The 18,430-nt window shown below is 40.8% G+C and overlaps 1 protein-coding gene across 1 annotated transcript in view; it reads left to right on the top strand.

The window, feature by feature from the left end:
• Positions 1-18,430, top strand: part of LOC109318472 (ethanolaminephosphotransferase 1-like) — an 81,421-nt gene that overhangs the window by 24,797 nt on the left and 38,194 nt on the right. Inside the window, exons 2-5 of the mRNA XM_019547767.1 lie at positions 4,352-4,420; positions 7,967-8,075; positions 12,798-12,872; positions 15,921-16,189. Coding sequence (XP_019403312.1) covers positions 4,400-4,420; positions 7,967-8,075; positions 12,798-12,872; positions 15,921-16,189 — 474 coding nt within the window. The 5' untranslated portion in view covers positions 4,352-4,399. The remainder of the gene's footprint in view (positions 1-4,351; positions 4,421-7,966; positions 8,076-12,797; positions 12,873-15,920; positions 16,190-18,430) is intronic.

Genomic DNA, 18,430 nt, shown 5'->3' with positions numbered 1-18,430 from the left:
CCGTATCTAATTGCCACCCCGGCCCACCGTGACCTTGGGGCCCGATCCTTCGGTTTTCCCCGACAATAACTACATGCCTTTCTTTGTTGTTGAAGCAGCATGAAAATTATGGGACTACTGCACAATAAGTGGCAGGCACATTTATTTCAGAACACTGAGTAGTGCCCTAATGTCCGATCAAGAAATAGAGACCATAATTTGGGTACCTCTGTTCTACTAACTGGGTGTGTCTGCACATGCACTTTACTGCACCGTAGATTAATTTACTGCAGAGTAAAGTGTCACTGTTTTCACATACATGGTAATTGGGTCAACATAGACCAATTTAACATGCCATCAAATAGTCCCATCAGACACAAGTACTATTGATGGCGTAGTAAATTACTGTGCTTAAACGCACATTCGATGATAACATCTGAATTAGTTTACTCAAGCTGACATTGCACTGGAGTTTATTCACTTGCATTAATTGCATGTGTAGATTCACCTACTAATTTTCTAAAGAATCAGGAACAATAAATCCCTGGAGACTACATGGCCTTGATGGGTGTGAATATTTTCTTTGGAGCAGAATATAACAAATAAGATCTGATATACAACTAAGCCAGCTGTATTTTTGCTACCATGATGGAAGAATATTTGCATATCTTTTGCAACACCATTTACTGTGTGTACATGTGAATGAGAGTGAGGCTGGAATTATTCAAAGAAGAAATGTCAGTTTTCCATTTTAATTCTTCCCATTTTTCTGTGTTCTCTTCAAAAGCCTGCAGTTCATCCAAGTGACAAAATTGATGTCTGGAGTAACCCTAAAGTGCCCAGTTGGGGAACTCAAGTTTCTACAGCGTTTGGCACCTAAAAAAAGTAATCATTAGAAATCAGCTGACCTAAGCAGAAGCAAAGTGTAGCGGTGAAGAGCAGCACTTAGATAGAGCAGGATTAAAAACACTGTTGCAGCGTTTCAATTTGCTGTGCCTTCTCCAAGCAGGTTCTCATGAACCAGTATAGGTAAGGAATTTTGAAGATCTCAGTTCTATAGCATTGACTTAAGTTAGGACTCCACTCAGGTACTATTGGGGGGGGGGGGGCGGGTCAGGACTTAAGTGGCTCTGTGCAAGTAAACCTGCAAAGAAGTGTAAGTGCCTGTAGGGTTATTCAACAGCTGCAAAGTGGTTTTGAAGCTGCCAGCAGTGTCTGAAGTATCAAAAAATTACCTAAGTCTCTTTGGCCTAGTTACTGGCACAAATCCCATATAGTTCAAACTGCAAATCCAAATAGAAGAGGATAAAATTATTTTAGCTTTCCTGACCTGTTGAAGTTCTGTACTGTATTAGAAAGCAGTGTTGGTTGTAAATATGAACAGGGTGTTTGCTTAACAGTTTTGTGTCCTAGTTTATATAGGTTACAAAAGAAGCCCTTGACTTGACTTTCTAACAAAAATTGAGCAATTTCAGGGAAAATTCTCCCCAAGCAAGATTTCAATGTTATCAGTTAAGAACAACAAGAAGAAGCAAGAACACACAAATCCACTTCAGCAATTTAAGGCTGTAAAATAGGAATAATGTAAAGAAATAGCAGTATATGCATTTCAACTTCAGATTTCAATAAAAAAAAATTTATTGATATTACTAAAGATTAGATCATGATTTTCATGAATCTTGTATAGTTATTGATTCTACTAAAAGCAGGAGCAGAATTATCTACCCATGGACTTTTCAGAGGGATAAGAAAAAGAGTTATACTGCACAAAGCTCTGCTTGAAAGAGCACAGTCTCAAAGTCTGCTTCAGCCCTTGCTATACTTGTATTCTTTTGTCACTTTTACAGTAAGCATCCTCTTTGTAGAAACACTATCTTCTTTTCGCATCACTTTTTTCATAGTTAAATTATAATAGTGATGTTCCCATTAGGCCACAAGCTTCCTCTTTTGTGTTACTTAGCTTATAATTCCCTGGACTGGAGATTGCTTCTTACTATATGTTTGTAAAATGCTTAGCAAAAAAGATAACCCACTAATACTATAATAATAGGTCTATATAGTATTCCTGGTATATCCTGGAAGGGGTGCTCCACCACATGCCCAGCCATCAGCTCAGGGCATCACCTCCACATCAAGGCTCAAGGTAGCATACTATAGATAGGGACCTACTTAAATTGCAGCAAGACAAAGGGTTTTTCATGGCCCATGTGCAGTGTGCAGAGCTGATTTCATGGGCATTTCATGGCAGCCTCACCCCTTGGTGCTGACTGGCAGAGAGACTGAGGGGGAGGAGGGATGGCTGCCCCCACTCCTTGGTCCTGATTGGTGCAGAGGCCCTGGCAGGGGAAGGAGGGTCGAGGTGGGAGCCATCATCTTATCTACTGTCCTTTGTGCTCTCCCGCCATCTAGTGCCTGCCCCTACTGGGGAGCCAGCATTTTATTTTTATTATAGTTTTTTGTTGCTGATTTTGTGGAAAAACCTGGATTTTGTGGTTTCCTTGAAACCATGAATTAAGTAGGTCCCTAACTATGGAGCAGCCATAGAGGCCTCTCAAGCAGCTTTGCTGCTGCATTTCCATGCTTGGCGCATGAAAGCAGGAGCAAGGTGTGCCTGCAAACATGTGCTCCAGTGGGGATGTCTCATAGACATAGCCTTTGTACTGCTGGAATGCAGATGTAAAGCCTCATTTATTTGTAGGTCCCTTTAGCTTTGATGGGTATATAGAAAGAACCAAATTGTACCTCTGTTATTGGTATTTTTGTCCTTCCAAAATGAAAGTTAATTAGGCTTGGAATGGAGATGAAGGAAAGAGAAAAAAATGACAAAACTGTAGAATACTTCATTGTTACCTAGATTCTTAGCTGTTTAGATATTTTATATTCTCTCAGGGCTCTGGTACTACAAATAGCACAGGTAGCCTATGTAGTATACAGCAGATCAGGGAGGGGACAGGCAGAATGGCAGGGCTATGTACAGACATTTGGGGGCATTAGAGGGAGGTTAAACCAATTCAAAATGGCTGCCTGATATCAGGTAGGTCGGGATGGGGGGTGGGGATCGAGGTTCTGCTGGGGGATGAGGGAACAGGCACAACTCACGGGTGGGGTAGGAGGGAGTAGGCATGACCCACAAGGGTGGGGGGGAGGCATGACCTGCAGGTGGGGTGGGGGGTGCCCCCAGTGAACCTGCACCCCTGTCCAGGTTTATCTTAAACCGGGTTCTGTGATTTTTAGACCTGTTTGTATGCATGGAACTTCCGTATAGTCACAGGTTTAGACTACTGAAATTGGATGTGTAAGTGTAAGGTTGGCACTGGAACTAGCTAAGTTTAAATCTGGCAGCCATTTTGAATCTGATGTAACCTCCTGAATGTCTGTACTTAGCCCAGGAGATATGGCAGGAGACAGAAAGCAGGGGAACAGACTGGGGATTGGGGAGATCACAGCAGAGAGGGGGAATCACAGTAGCATACAGGGAGGGTGTGAGGCTAATTTGTGACATGCCTGCTCAAAAGGTTGGCCCTTATTGCCTTATCATAACTTTATCACATGCCAAGATTCTTGCAGTGAAATTACCTTGCAACAATTAGAATAGTGGAGCTATTATCACTTTGATACAAGAGCTGCAATAAGACTGGTTTCTAACATGTAAAGGAAAATAGTGTTCTAGTTATCATTCAGGTTAGCTAGACAATCTACATTCTAGCAGCATGTACAGAAAACACCCATTTCAGAGGATCCAATTGAAGACAATTTAACCAGAGAGAGATAAAATAACAGTATTTAAAAGGATACCATAGAAGGTATACACAAGAATTGACAGAATCATGGAAAGTTAGGGATGGAAGGGACCTCAGGGATTCATCTAGTACAACCCCGTGCTCAAAGCAGGACCATCCTCAACTATATTATCTCAGCCAAGGCATTGTCTAGCTGTATCTTAAAAACCTCCAAAGATGGAGAGTCCACAACCTCTCTGGGTAACTGGTTCCAGTGCTTTACTACCCTTCTCATGAGAAAGATTTTCATAATATCTAACCTAAGCTTCCCTTGCTGCAACTTGAGACCATTGCTCCTTGTTCTGTCATCTGCCAACACTGAGAACAGTGATTATTCCATGCATAATATTATTACAGAACTGGTCTCTATTTCTCTGAGAAAGCAAGAGAGAGAAATATGTATTGTGTTACTGGCATTACTATATGGTTAGCAATTTTCAATTAAATTTAAATTTTATTTGTGGCAGAGTAAACATTCAGGCTAATCTATTTTAAGTTGATCTGCTTTAAGAGTCCGAAAGGTATAGCTTCCTGCAGAAACAGTTGTTCAATTTCTTATATTTTAACATGTTTGTTTTGCCCCCCTTTTACAGTACAGTGTTGTGGATACAAACCCTTTGTCAGTACATGTTTTGCAGCCTATGTGGGACCAAATTGTAAAGGTAAGAGTCTTCTTGTTTACAAACATCACATGCAAAAGTAAAAGTTTGTGTTAAGGTATAGAAGATATATATAATTTTATATATCAGATGATGATTTTAGAGCTGAAATTAAATATATGAATGAGAAAAAAACATTTCATGGAATAGATAGCTATATTTGAGATGGAGATAATTCAAGGCACTTTTTTTTTTTACATTATATTATATGTGTATACATACCTTCTGACCAGAGTTGTACATAGCTTGTCCTCATCATTGTACAGAAGTGAAGACTTTTTTTTTAATATCCTTCATTACACAGCTTTGTGACATGGGAAGTTATCCTTAGTACAATTTATTTTTCCTACAACATATGCTGCCTAGATGGTAAATGCAGTCTAAAATTCGTGCAAAGGGACTTGATCTTGGAGCATTGGGCATTTCTCTAAGACTCTGAAAATCAAAGCAGTTTCCATCCTCATTAAAAAAAGAAAGATCAGGGGGTGCTATCTTTTGGGTGCAATAGGATATGCAGATATTTTTAAGTATGACTAACCATTTGGTTAACTGGAGAATACTAGTAATCATCTCTTACATAAATCTGTACTTTCTTGAGATTCAAGGTACTAATGGCATCTTATGTGTATAGGAAAGGAAAATATACTTGAGCAAACTTGAGATTAGATAGAATCAATTCAAAAGAAAATGGATATAGTTAGTCAGAAATTTTTCTAATCTTTCCATACGTTTGTTTTATGAATAAGATACTATTTATGCTTAATTCAACAGTAAAATTGTGTTTATGGACACAGTATAGTCACATAAAATGATTATGGTGTCATAAAACGAGCACTGTGATTTCATTTTATGAAAAAAAAGACAAGATGCAAGAGCAATCATTTTTATATAATTAACTCTTGCTAGGTTGCAAATTTAAGAAAATAATCTTTTGTCCCCATCATATTGTGGAATGGAATAAATATGTTTCCCATCCCCTTTTGTGACAGGCCTGGTTGTCTCACAGGTGGTCTTCTGCCACCTAGCTTCACACCCAGGCTTAATGGTGACCTCCCCACTTCATCTGCCATGCCTTTAGTTTTAATCATCAGTATCAGAGGCAGTACTCAGATAGCTGGAATTACACCCCAGGTGCTTTTGCCTGCCCTGTTCATCACAGGGCCTCCTGATGCTGGCCCAGTTTGAGTTATAATCTGTCTTTCCAAGGTTTCCTGCCCCACAATTACTCTCTTTTAGTGTCTTGTCCCTAATTAGGAGCCACTGTTACACTCATAAAAATAGAAGGAAAGGATCAGAGCCTTGACCACATGCTTTTCTTCATCAGCAAATGTCCTAACTTGCATAAGAACATGTGCATCAGGTAGATCTTCATAATGTGTCTTTAGTGAGGACATTATCCTTACCTAGTCCTACTCCTGTCACACATACCTTTTCTGCTTGGGAGCAAATGCTTGATATAAAAAGGTAGAAGAGTACAGAATTGCAAATCTTGCTCAGCATGCTGAGTTTGAGATCAATGTTATAAGATGGGTAAGAGAAATGGAAGCATTCTTTGTACATGTTTTCCTTAGGAAACCCTGAGGAAAATTTGTTGGCAATAAAGATTTATAAAAGTATTTTGTAATAATTGCAGTCCTATACATAGGACTGCATATCATATTATATCATTTATGTAATGCTTTTAAATGACTAGACCAATCTGACACAAGTATAAATAAAATCATATTTAAAAATCATACTACAATGATTTTAATTACTGTTGTTAAAATAAATTGCTAAGAGACAAATGAAAATGATTAGGAAATTTCCCTATTTTCAGGGTTTTTTTAGGAACATAGGACTGAAAGAGTCCCATTAAGTCCAGATCCCCAGCACACTGGCAGTTTCACAATGTTTTACTAATTTTTTGTATTGTAATAACATACAGATGCCCTAATCTGAAAGTGTTAATCAGCTAGTCCAGGTTTATATATGGATCATTTACATAATAAAATGGCAGAGAAAAACATCGCCAAAATATGAAAAGGTACATTTAAAACCAATGTAGCTAATAGAGAACTCAGTCCCAAATTTAATTTTAAATTTACTTTATTTGTAGGTAAAAACTATCTTAACACATTTTAAAGAAAGAGTTAAGTGTTTGTCAAGTTTACTTTGTTATTTTATTGATGGCATCCTTTTTTGGAAATTAAACTTGGATTGTTTAGTTATGTGTGATATGGATGAGGTTCTTCTTTATAAGTGCTTCCATTCCTCAAACATGTCACACAGTTCACTTATAAAGCCTCCAGTGCTTTTTATGCACATGGACCTCTTGTAGACATTAATCTTAAATTAACATGTTAATCCTATGATAAATCTCTACATTTAGTGAGCTTTCCACTCCTGGCATCTGTAAGCTTGTGCACTGGGCAGCCCGTGCACTGCTTCCTTATGTGCAGGTTTAAACTTGCCAAGAGTGAGGAGCCCATCAGCTTCCCCCACCTAGAACCTGTAAACCTGCAAGCCTGCAGAGGAGGCAGCCCATGCAGAGCTATACCACACATGGTTTCAAATTGCTAGTATATGTGAAGCCTGGGGTCATAATTTCAGGCTCCACACATGCTGCAGGAAGCTTGCCATTGGGGACCTGTTCTTGATGAACCAGCAGTTGCATGATTGGAATCTGTGAAATTGTATTCTTCATCCCAAGAATTGCAACTCCTGCCATGCACATGTGGCATGGCTTTGGAATCAGGGTTCACATCCCATTGTACCATTAACTTACTGCCACTGACCACAGTTACAGTATGACAGTCACAGCTGTGGTTAACTGTTAAAAATCCTTTCTCTGGAAATGTGTTCTAGCAAAAAATAATAAAGAAAATTTGATATGTTAAGCTAAAGAAACCCAGGAAAAGGTGAAGGAGAAGCTGAACCTGGAAACAGCTGCTTTGTGGAGATCTGAGAATTGTAGGGCCTAGAATGAGTAGATGAGAATGGACTACCTGGTAGGCTTTTTCATTGGGCATCTCATTTTCTTTCTTTCTTTCATTTTTTTGGGTCTAATTATAGATGCATTCCCTCTGAAGTTCTACAGTTTTGTGGGTCTATCATGTTAGAGAGTCCTTTCCAAGATTGTCACAATGTTGCTTGGATGCTGCTAAATGCTGCCTGAATACCACAGTGTGGTGCTGCAGTCTTCTTGCATTTCTTCTGTATAGAAACATGATAAACTTTTCCAAGGAGTGAGGAAGAGTAAGGACTATATTTATGTGTGAATAAGATATGAAATCTGCCATTTTAAAGCTACACTATTTATAAAAATGGTTCAATATTTAGGGTAGGAGACAGTAGTTAAGGAAAGATGTTTAAGCATTTGTTTTAGAAGTTAAAACTATATAAAATTGAGAACTCCTTAAAAATATGAAATACCTGCAGGGTATTAAAATCTTGATTTATGGACAGCACATACGTTGCCTTAGCTTTAAAGATTATAAAATAGTAGGTTACAAAAATGTATTCTTAATGTCAAATCTGATTTTTCCTTTATTTTAAATATTTTTACAGATAGTGCCTCAGTGGGTTGCTCCTAACTTGTTAACCTTCTCTGGATTTGTGATGCTTTTAATTAATTATTTTCTGTTATCTTTTTATGACTGGGACTACACGGCATCAGGTAGTAATCCATTTTTTTAGACTCATGAAGCTACTCAAGCCACATTCTACATGTGTGGTGGCAGACATCTCTCTCCCATCTTCCCCCACCAGTGCAAAGCCCCCTTGATTTCAGTAGAGGTGTGGGTGGATGCAGGGATCTGTCTTTACATATTTTATTATAGGTCAGGCCATTGGATGAAAATGTTTGCTGAAGAGCATTAAGTTTAACCTTGCTTTATAAGCTTGAACCTGTGTCTGCTAAAGACTGCTATTGACTTCAGGAAGCGTGACAGGAATATGATACAATAATCAGTTCTTAAGTAAAATAAATCACAAAAAAACCCCCCTCAGGCCCTGAAAAATTATTTTCCTGCCTTACTTTCCAATCATCTGTGTCCAAATAAGTATCTATTATCTTTAATGATTTAAACATGTTTTTGGTCTCCAAATTCAAGTATTTTGGCCAAATACCAAACAAAAATGGGTTCTAAACTACTTTTCTTAGATCTGCTTATTTCTAAAGTATGAATCTAGGTTTATTTTGATTATGGGTCAGATCAAAAGCCTATTGGAACTGAATACTTGTGAACCCGGCTTCTTCCCCATCTTAAGCATTGGATAGTTCCTCCCTCATCTTTATGTAGGAAGAATAACTACCCAGATCGCTCTCAGGTGATTCACACAGTAAAATCCTTCCTTTTTATAAACTGGATAATCTAGAAAAAATACAATCTTTGCCCCTTGAGATATTTTTACTTTTTCATTCCTTTGATATATTTAAGGAGGCTGTTTCTGAAGGTCATTTGGTATATATTGATCAAAACAGTTCTAGACGTGCCATGCCTGCTGTCAGTCTATATACAAGGAGGAGCTGAACAGGCAGTATATATCCAGACTAGGCAAATCCAATGTCAATTTAGTCTCACCTTGGTGATCATTCACTTCATTATTAGATATACAGTAATGAATTGTTGATAAATGCTAAAAGCATTGCTTGAATATTCAACACACACTTTTTTTTGGCCAATTTTACCCTGCTTTCTATACTATGGTGCCACACTGAATTTGAATATATTTGTAACCATGATTTAAGCGAGCATATATTTGGACTCATATCTGTAGCTTTCAGACCTACTTCTAATGTTACATTTCTCCTTCTTGATAGAAAATGTCATTAGTAATCTTTTGTATATCAACTTCATACATAAGCATAGCTGATTCAGTTAGCTGGGCTGGTGACAATTTGCAGCTAAGGATCACAAAGAGACATCTTTGCTTTCAGAGAGCAGATATTAAACTTGAATAAAATGTCTTTAGTAGCATTGCTTTAGATTTTGGCATCTCATTCCATCAAGGGTGTGTGTGCGCGTGTGCAGTATCTCACACAGAATGTAGAAAACCTGTGAAAACTGTTCACACATGTAAAGTGTACCCACCTGGTTTTGAACATCTGGTCATGTGCTATGCATCCCCAGATGTTTGGGGTTGTCTGCCTGTCCATCCCCGCGGAGTTGGTGTCATTGACCAGGACAGTCTCTCCCCAGTCTCGTCTGCCACGACTTTGATCTTGCCCCAGTGGTAGGGTTTGACTGTCAGCATTTCTCGCACATAGGGCCATGGGACGATGATCTTCTGCAAGGCTCCACCTCCCCTCTACCTCTCTCTTACACCCCACCTTGATGAATGCTGACGGTCTTCGGCCACGCTCCCCCGATAGCTGGGGCTTCACGGCCTTTCCTTAGTAAGCTATAGCAAAGTCTGGCTAAAGGTCCCCTTTGCCACCTTCCTCCTCACAGCTGACTGTTCTTGCCCGTGGTTGAACCCTATCTGGGCTCCTCACCTCACAACCCCTCCCAAAGTGGGCAACAAAAGAAAGCAGAAAGTATATCACCAGCAAAGAAACATCAGTTACCAAGGGATGGCCTTTGCCCGCTTTTATGCCTATTCCTACAGCCTGCCCTATTCCCACTGGCTGCGGCCTCTAAGACCCTTGGTAAGCCTAGACTGGGTCTGGGTCAACCTGTTGTCCTCCACATCCTCCCCTTCATTCTCTATCAAGCTTGTGGGTTCACTGTATTCCCGATGAACCCCCTTGGCACGTCTCCCTCACATCTTCTGGTGAGGCAGCTCTATGTGGCTATTGCCCATCCTCCATCGCCCTTCCCGCTGACGGTGCCCTTCAGCCTCCACTTGGGGTACCTCCGTGGGGCTGTCCGAGCTCTCTACGGTCCCACCTGATCCAGCGTTCTGGCTTCTGCTGACCCTCCTGACCCTTTCTGGGAAACTCCGGGTCTCAAACCTCTCCTGCTCCCTTCTGTCTCCGAGTCTCTGCTCTGCCCTCTCACCTCCTGCCTCATTGCCAGCGGCGCTCTCCTTCTGCAGGGTCTTGCTCTCTCCTCTGGGGCTGCAGGATGCAAACCCCCCACGCTCCTCCCCTCCGAGGGGACTCCAGGAGAGATTCCCCCTCCAGCGCTCCACAGCTCCTTTTAACTCCCCCAGCCGGCTCCTGCAGTTGCTGTTATCAGCTGGCCGCAACTTTATAAAAATGTGGCTAACAAGCTGCTCAGGTCCCACCCCCATTTCTGGCTTTGCCGTGGTTCTGGCTAAAGGTAAGAATCTTTCTGTTTGCTTCTCTCTTTTTTTCTTTTCTTTCCCCAACCACCTCCTGCTCCCCGTGTTCCCGTTGGGCTCCTCAGGGTTTTCCCGTTGGTTTCTCCCCGTGGCATAAGGGTTGAAAGTTGCTACTGCAGGGGCAGGCAATATATGGCCAATGGGCCAGATCTGACCCAACCAGGGAATTCCATCTGGCCTGCAGGCACCCACCAATTAATTGTATCCCACCTAACCCATGCACCTCACTCCCATCCTGGTGTGCAGAAGGGCCCAGCCCAGACAACATGCAGGTTCTGGGTGGGACTACTGTTGCCGCTGCTGCAGCTGCCAGGGGACCTGCTCGGCTTCCTCAGCCTCCAGCAGCTCCTCCTTGCATAGGCAAAAGACGAAAAAATTATTTGGGTGCATGTGTGCATCCCTCCCTCCAGCAGGCAAATCTGTGTGGGAAGGGTAGAGGGAAGGGAAAGGGGCATGGAGAGGGCAGATCAAGACCCCACTGGTGAGGGAGGGAGAAGGGCACAGGCAGGAGCAGGGGCTGGGGTGAGTGGGGCTCCAGTTGGGCAGTGGGACAAATGGAGGCCTGGGGGGCATGTTCCCCCCACCCCAATCTGCATGCAGGGTGGAGGCAGCTGCCACTGCATGCTGGTCTTTGAGCCCTGCTACCCTGAGACCTGCATGACATCATGTGCATCCCACCACCGGGAGGGTAGAGGGTATGGCTTTGCCCAGTGACAGCAGGCACGTAGCATCGCACTTCTCCTGGGGCAGCTGCAACCAGGAGCAAAGTGCAGCACACAGCAGCAGCTGCCTTTGCTCTGTGCACAGATTAGGGACACATGGCCCCAGACTTCTTCTGGGGTGTGCACAGTGGCAGGAGCTCCCTCCCCTCCCCCTGTGCCTCTGAATGATCTACCCAGGCTGCACTTGTCGCACCATCAGGCCTGGCTCAGCTGGGGCCCCACTCACCCCAGTCCCTCCTCCTACCTGTACCCCACTTCCTCCCTCACCACTGGGGCATCGATCTGCCCCACCCCCGCCCACACACAGCAGTGAGGGAGGGAGTGGGGCTTAAGCTGGGGGACAGGCAGGCCCTGTACAACTGTGGTTGGGTGCGGGTTGGGGTGTGTGCAGTAGTGGGAGCTGCCCCCACCCCCGCTGCTCCCAACAAGGGTTCTTATTTTTTGCAATAAAATTAAAATACGTTAATGTTTGACTTTTAGTATATGATTTTTTTTTTCTTGTTCAGATGGCAACCCTCCCAAAAGGAGTACTTCTGGGGGCAAGGGATTAGACTTCCGGTGGCAAAGGTCAGGGGTCAGGGACAGGATTTCCAGTTCCAAGATGATGACCAGGGGGTGGGCCACCTGTCAAAAGGTGGGACTACCCTTGGGGCCCTCAACAGTTTACCAAACTCATTAAGTGGCCCTCCAGCCAAAATAATTGCCCACCCCTATGCTACTGCCTCATTGGTTTGCAAGCTCTTGGTGGCAGTGACCTATTTCTCTAAGTACGCAAAGATAAAAATGCAGTAGTTTTGCAGTCATCTTTGTGCTTCTATCCAATTCATATTTTTTATTTTTTCAGGTTCATTTCCAGTCTCTTGGTTTCCAGAAATAAAAGGAAACTAATGTACAAAACTAACACGGATATTATTAAAATATTTTTTGAAAATTATGTAATATTCTATGGATTCAGAGTACTGCACAAACAACAACCAATTAGTTTTTCTAGTTATTACAGTAATTAGTTTTCAGAGTAAGTAGTTATAATTTAGTCTGCACAGGACATGAACAAAGAATTTTGCTTGTTATCACTATAACCTCATGCAATTATATAGTCACTTAAGCTGGAAAAATCTGCTGTATATTGCTTTTGATATTAAAAATGTGAATGCACCTGTAAATATTTTGCCCCTCTAAGCACTATATGATTGAAATCAATTAGGTGTAACTAATATGGATCACTGAAAGTGCCTGTTGTTTTCAGTTCACAAAATTTTCTTGCTTTAATTTTATTTACCTAATGAACTAATTAGTCATAGCTTGTACATGCACACATGCACCTTTTAGGTGGATTTCTGTATTTATAACCCCTGTTATTCCCACCTCTCACCTCCAGTTTCTTTCAGGTACCAGTCCTGGGAGTATTCCAACATGGGTGTGGCTATTTAGTGCTTTTGCCACCTTTTGTGCTTATACTTTAGGTAAAGTATGATGGAAAACTTACATATATGAAGCTTACATATAGTTTTAAATAATAATGCCTACGTTGATATTAAATCAAAATAGATTGTAAAGAAATTTTGGCCTGCTCGCAAAACATTGCTTTTCAGTTGTTTGATAATATACTGAAACTTAAAGACCATTGAAACCTAATTAAAAAAATACAATAGAATTTTTAAAACTTTTCTTAATAGTAGTGTAATCTTGGGTTTGCCTATACTGCTTCTGTGATGCTCTTGTAAATATAATGATTAAGATTATGGCTCATACACACATTAAAATAATCTAGAATTCTCCCAGGTTTGTTCTCATGGTAGTAAGACTGACCCGGAGTCAGGTGTACAGACATTGAAATGTTGAGGCCTTGAATAGTAAAGAGCTTGCAGTGTTGACACTGTGCAGCCAGAGGTGGGATGGAAGAGGGGGGTGGCAGAGCTGTGCACACATCTTAGCATGCTCCACAGGCTGCCTTAGTCTGCGTTGCAACATATCAGAGCAGTGCATAGGTAAGCTCTGATTGGCTAACCCAGATGGCTCATGGTCAGCCTGTGTTGTCATCATGTACAGACATGTGCTTTCCCAGGAGAAACTCTCCTGGAAGTGATTTAACCCTGGTTGTGCCCAGGTTATTTTTGTCCTGGAGCAGCCATTTTTATTTTGGGAGAAAAAGTCTGAACATCTGTATAATTGTGGTTTCTCCTGGGAGATCAGCGACTCTCCCAGGAGAAACTAAATTTCTCTTCAAGGCTTATTTTTTCTCTGGCATGGTAAGGCATTGGCATTATGATCACTTGAAGTTGATTTCTGATGGCTAAAGCCTTTCAAATCATAAGCAGAAGTAGCTGTTTATTACATGATCCTCATTTCTTCTGCATCCTTAGTGAGTCTAATGAAGTGACTGATTTTTCATAATTAGGAATTCGATGCTGAGGTAGATTCCAAGGTACATGTGTGACCTCCAAACTGTATGAAACCCTGGAAATCTAACTGGAAATTTTGCTGCTCAGTCTTATAAAACAGAGTATGTTATTGGCCAGTTGGGCCTCTGACGACGAATCCTTAAAAGGATAAGGATGCAATGGTGGCAGTCAAAGCCATGATGAATTGATACATATGGAATTGTTTTACATCTGTAGTCTGAATCTTAATCTGAAATAATATTTAATCACAGAATAAACTCTGTGCAGCTACAGATTTCCCATTGGAAGGCTATAAAGAACCCTATTTACTTATGATACACAATGCAAATCTTGTACATTTTTTAAAAATGATACTCATTTCCTTCAAACTCCTTGACTCTTTGCACTTGCTTTTGTAAGGACAGTGCTTATTTTTCACTTTGTTCCTTAGAATAAGACACGCAGGCTTTGCTTTTTAAATGTCATGTAAACTTTAAGACAAGTCAAGGTTTATTAAATCCAAAATCAAAATATACGACTTAACTAGGGTAATGGAAATGTATACGCACACACACACACACACACACACACACACACAGAGATAATATAAATGTTTGTGGACTATATACATCTTCCATTAAATATATAAAATGATTGTGATATGTCCTTGCAAATTGACACTGAAACTACCATTTTTTTTATTTTGCTGAAAGATTTGGTAGATCCTTATGTAAGACTCACAAATGGTCTGTTAAGATCTGATTTTTGCTTATGCATTATGCCATTTCTCTATTTATTTTCTAGTCTTTTATTATTAGATGAATTCTATGAAAGCATTGGAGACCTAAGTCCTGTAGCCAAAACAGTCCTCCAGAGGAAAACAAATAAGGAAGTATGATCTGCACAATTTACTAGCCTAACTTGGCTATTCATGTGTGGCAAACATGACTAAATAATAATACACTAAGGGACCAATATTTTTATCCCTCTCCTTGAAAAAGTGTCTTTCATCCAAAATTACACAATTTGAATATAGGTTAGACAATTTTTAAAGTAGTTGGGTCAGTTGTGTTTATTCAAGTACTAGGAAGGCAAATATGTCTGTTGATTGTATTCTAGAAGCATATTTTAAAGAATAAATATTTTTCCTTGATATTGGCAACTTCAATTACTAGTTTGCACGCAGCACCGTCTTATGCATGAATCCCTAGATGATTTCATTTACACTATTGAGAAAGGAATTTTGTTCAGGATGATGAAGACAGAACAGTTTAATGAGATTATTTATTTTTTGACAGTATGAAACCAATCTAGGAAACTTGTTTCTTGTCTCATATTAATGGAGTATACCTCCCAGCTTTTAACACCTCTTTGAGTACTGAAGTAGTAACAATACCAGTTAGATGTCTAAAACCTATGAAGTGTAAAATGAGGTCCCACAATTTTCTAGTCTAGACTGCTAAAGCATAAATGCAACAGTATGTATAATACTGCTCAGTAACGCATGGAAGTAAGTAATATGCAACCTACAGTTTCTGTGTCCTTTTAATTAGTTGTAAGTAGAGGTGGTGGAATTAAAATTATTGCTTGTATAATGCAATTAGGCTAAGACACTGTCACTAGTTAATTATTAAGATTAGCTACAGAATCTTTAAGTAACACTCAAGCAATATTAAAAAAATACTTATGTTATTTTCTAACTCATGATAATAGCCACTTATCTGTAAGCTTTTCTTCAGCTCATTCTTTTCTATGGCCCTGATCCTGCAAATACTTGTACATTTCCTAATTTCAAATATGTAAGTCCATTGGCTCTACCCACACCATTTTAGGAAGTAGACTAAGACAAGACCCTTGAGTCAGAGGTCAGAAAGGACATTACACAATAGTGGGTGAATTAGAAACCATGTCAGCTTCTCACCCAATGTAAATCTGTATAGTTCTACTGTAAACAGTAGATGGAGAGAGAATATCAGGGAAGCCTTTGGGAGACAGGATTCTCACAATGTAAGTGATCACCTTTAAGCTCTATACACTTTCTTCCATACATACAGTAGTTAAAAACCTGAGAAAAATGGTTGTTTTTGGTCATGCCTTTAATTTTTTTCTTTCTTTTCTTCCCCTTTCCAGACTCCATAGATGGGAAACATGCTCGAAGGACTCAGTGCAGCACCCCCTTGGGGGAGTTATTTGACCATGGGTTGGATAGCTGGGCTACTTCCATCTTCATCTTCAATTTTTTTTCACTTTGCTCACGTGGTAATGAGCAAACTGGTTTTCTCCTACATAAAATGTTTCTCTCATTAAGCATTGGCTTGCTGAACTTTATGATTTCACACTGGGAAAAATATAACACAGGAGTTCTTTTTCTTCCTTGGGGATATGACATAAGCCAAGTGGTAAGTATTTAATAATTCTTGTTTTTAATACTGTTAGTGTTTTAACAGTGCTACAACAAAGAGAAAAATATTGCTCAGGGCAAATGTATTTGGCCAAGAATTTGAATAAGAAATAACATAAATCTAGAAGCACAGAAGAAATATTTGTTCAAGGAAGAGATATGCTTAATCAAATCATCAGTATTAAGAGTTTCATTGCTATATAGGAAAAAGAATGCCTACAGCAAATATAAAAGTCAGATGCCATAAATGAGGATGCCATTCAGTTATATTTGCTTTGTGACATTCACTAAAATTATGGCATTGCCTAAAATTGTAAATGTAGCAGTTACCTCACCAGCATAAGTCTTTAGTGCATTACATGAATTCGGACAAGTAACATTTATTAAAAAGCTATAATCTTTACTATAAAATCACCAGAACCCTCATTTCCTCTGTTCCATCAAATTTAACATCACATGAGGATGTAAATGACACTGTATTAGCACATACAATTCTACCAAGTGTTTTTACCCTTGAAAAAAACTCAAGGGTAAGTAGCTTTATAATGTCTGTCTTTGAGAAGTATTGCCAAATAGCATCTTCCACTTATTACTGTATCTACTCAAATCTAAGATGAGGTCTTTCCCCCATCAGTTAGCGTACCCCCCATGCTGACTGATGGGGGAAAGACCTCATCTCAGATTTGTGTACAAAGTGGAGTCGGGGGGGAAGGGCAAATGGCTGCTGCAGCTCTGACTGGTCATGAGCTCAGGTTGGGGCCAGGGTCAGACCCACAGCAACCTCCTGCCCACTCTTCCACTGGACCTCTGCAGTTTCTGCTCCCCCACTCCAGCTTTTCCCTGCTTACTGTTAGGCACAACTCAGCTCTGGCTGAGGCTGGACTGCCTCCTGGGTGCAGAGTACCTGGAAACTCTGTTTCCTGCCTGGCCAATCATTAGTGCCAACACTGCTGCATGGCTGGCAGGGGCTATGCTCCCATGTGCTGTGCTCCAGGAGAGAAGGAAGCCCAGAAGGAAGACAGTAAGGGGGATGAGGGGAAGGGGCAGAGACTGTGGGAAGTGGGAGAGGAGGGGCAAAGGCCATGGTGATCTGGGGTGGGAGAGTGCTGGTGAGGGGGGCAGGAAGGCTGCAAAGGCAAGAATTGGGGGGGGGGCAGAAGGCAAGGGGGTCATCTGATCCCACCAGGCACCTGAACCACCAGCCACTGCTTTCTGTGCCATAGCAGGGGGATGGGGGATGAATTCAAGACACCTCTCAAATAATTAAATTCTATACCTGGAAAAGTATAACAAATTAAAAATGTTTCCACATATAACATCTAATTATTGGTGTGTGGTGTGGGAGGTCATTTTAAATTTGAGTCAATATGGTAACCAACCTCTAAGTAGAACTCTTTCAGGAACCAGATCCTAGGTAACACCTTGATGGCCATAAAATCATCATCATAATTTAGGCCTGGAGTAGTTTAGAAACTTTCCAACAAAACATCATTTTTCCCCCCAAAATAAAATGTTTTACAGAAACTTATTTGTTTTAATGAGCTATCATAGAATTATAGGGAGTTCTGATAGAAACTTGCCTGTCTTCCTACCAACTCAGCTGAATTATATGTTTTCACAGTCTGTGCTGCCTGACCATCCAAACCGGCCAGTGTTGGGGACCCAGGGCTTCCAGGGTCCAGAACTCCTGGGAAGCCCCACTCCATGAACAGCTATGGGTCTGGGCTTCTGGTGCCCTAGGCTAGCTGGCTTCTTGTGTTGCCAAACTATTGAAGTCTGTGGAGCCAGGCATTTGGAAATGAGATGACCAGGTCAGTCAGTTAGCTTAGAAGTCTTGAAGCCTATGAAATGAGGTAGGACAGTTTGCATGGCAGGGCTGCTGTTAACTCATGAATCTTGGAAGTCTTAACAGTTGGTGACTGAAATTTAGATGATTTTTGCCAGTTCCATGCTGCTCATTACTAAACAGCAGCAAAGAACTTGGCAAAATTTGATTTCCTGACATCTGGAATTTCCAAGACTCAGCTAGCTCTGATTAAGGCTTTTCATCAAGGCTTATGCAGACAGATCAGACAGATATAGTTGGGTAAAGAATGCTTCAGCTATTATAGTTCAAAATATGAATATAAATACACAGAAAGCTGTTCATTATTCATAGATTTCATAGACATCAGGGCTGGAAGGGACCTCGGGAGATCATCGAGTCCAGCCCCCTGCCCAAAGGGCAGGAAGTCAGCTG

The sequence above is a fragment of the Crocodylus porosus genome, unplaced genomic scaffold (genome assembly GCF_001723895.1).
Source record: "Crocodylus porosus isolate Cpor-Errol unplaced genomic scaffold, CroPor_comp1, whole genome shotgun sequence".
NCBI lineage: Eukaryota > Metazoa > Chordata > Crocodylia > Crocodylidae > Crocodylus > Crocodylus porosus.
Note: the sequence above shows the minus strand (reverse complement) of the source record. Positions and strands in the feature narration are given on the sequence as shown.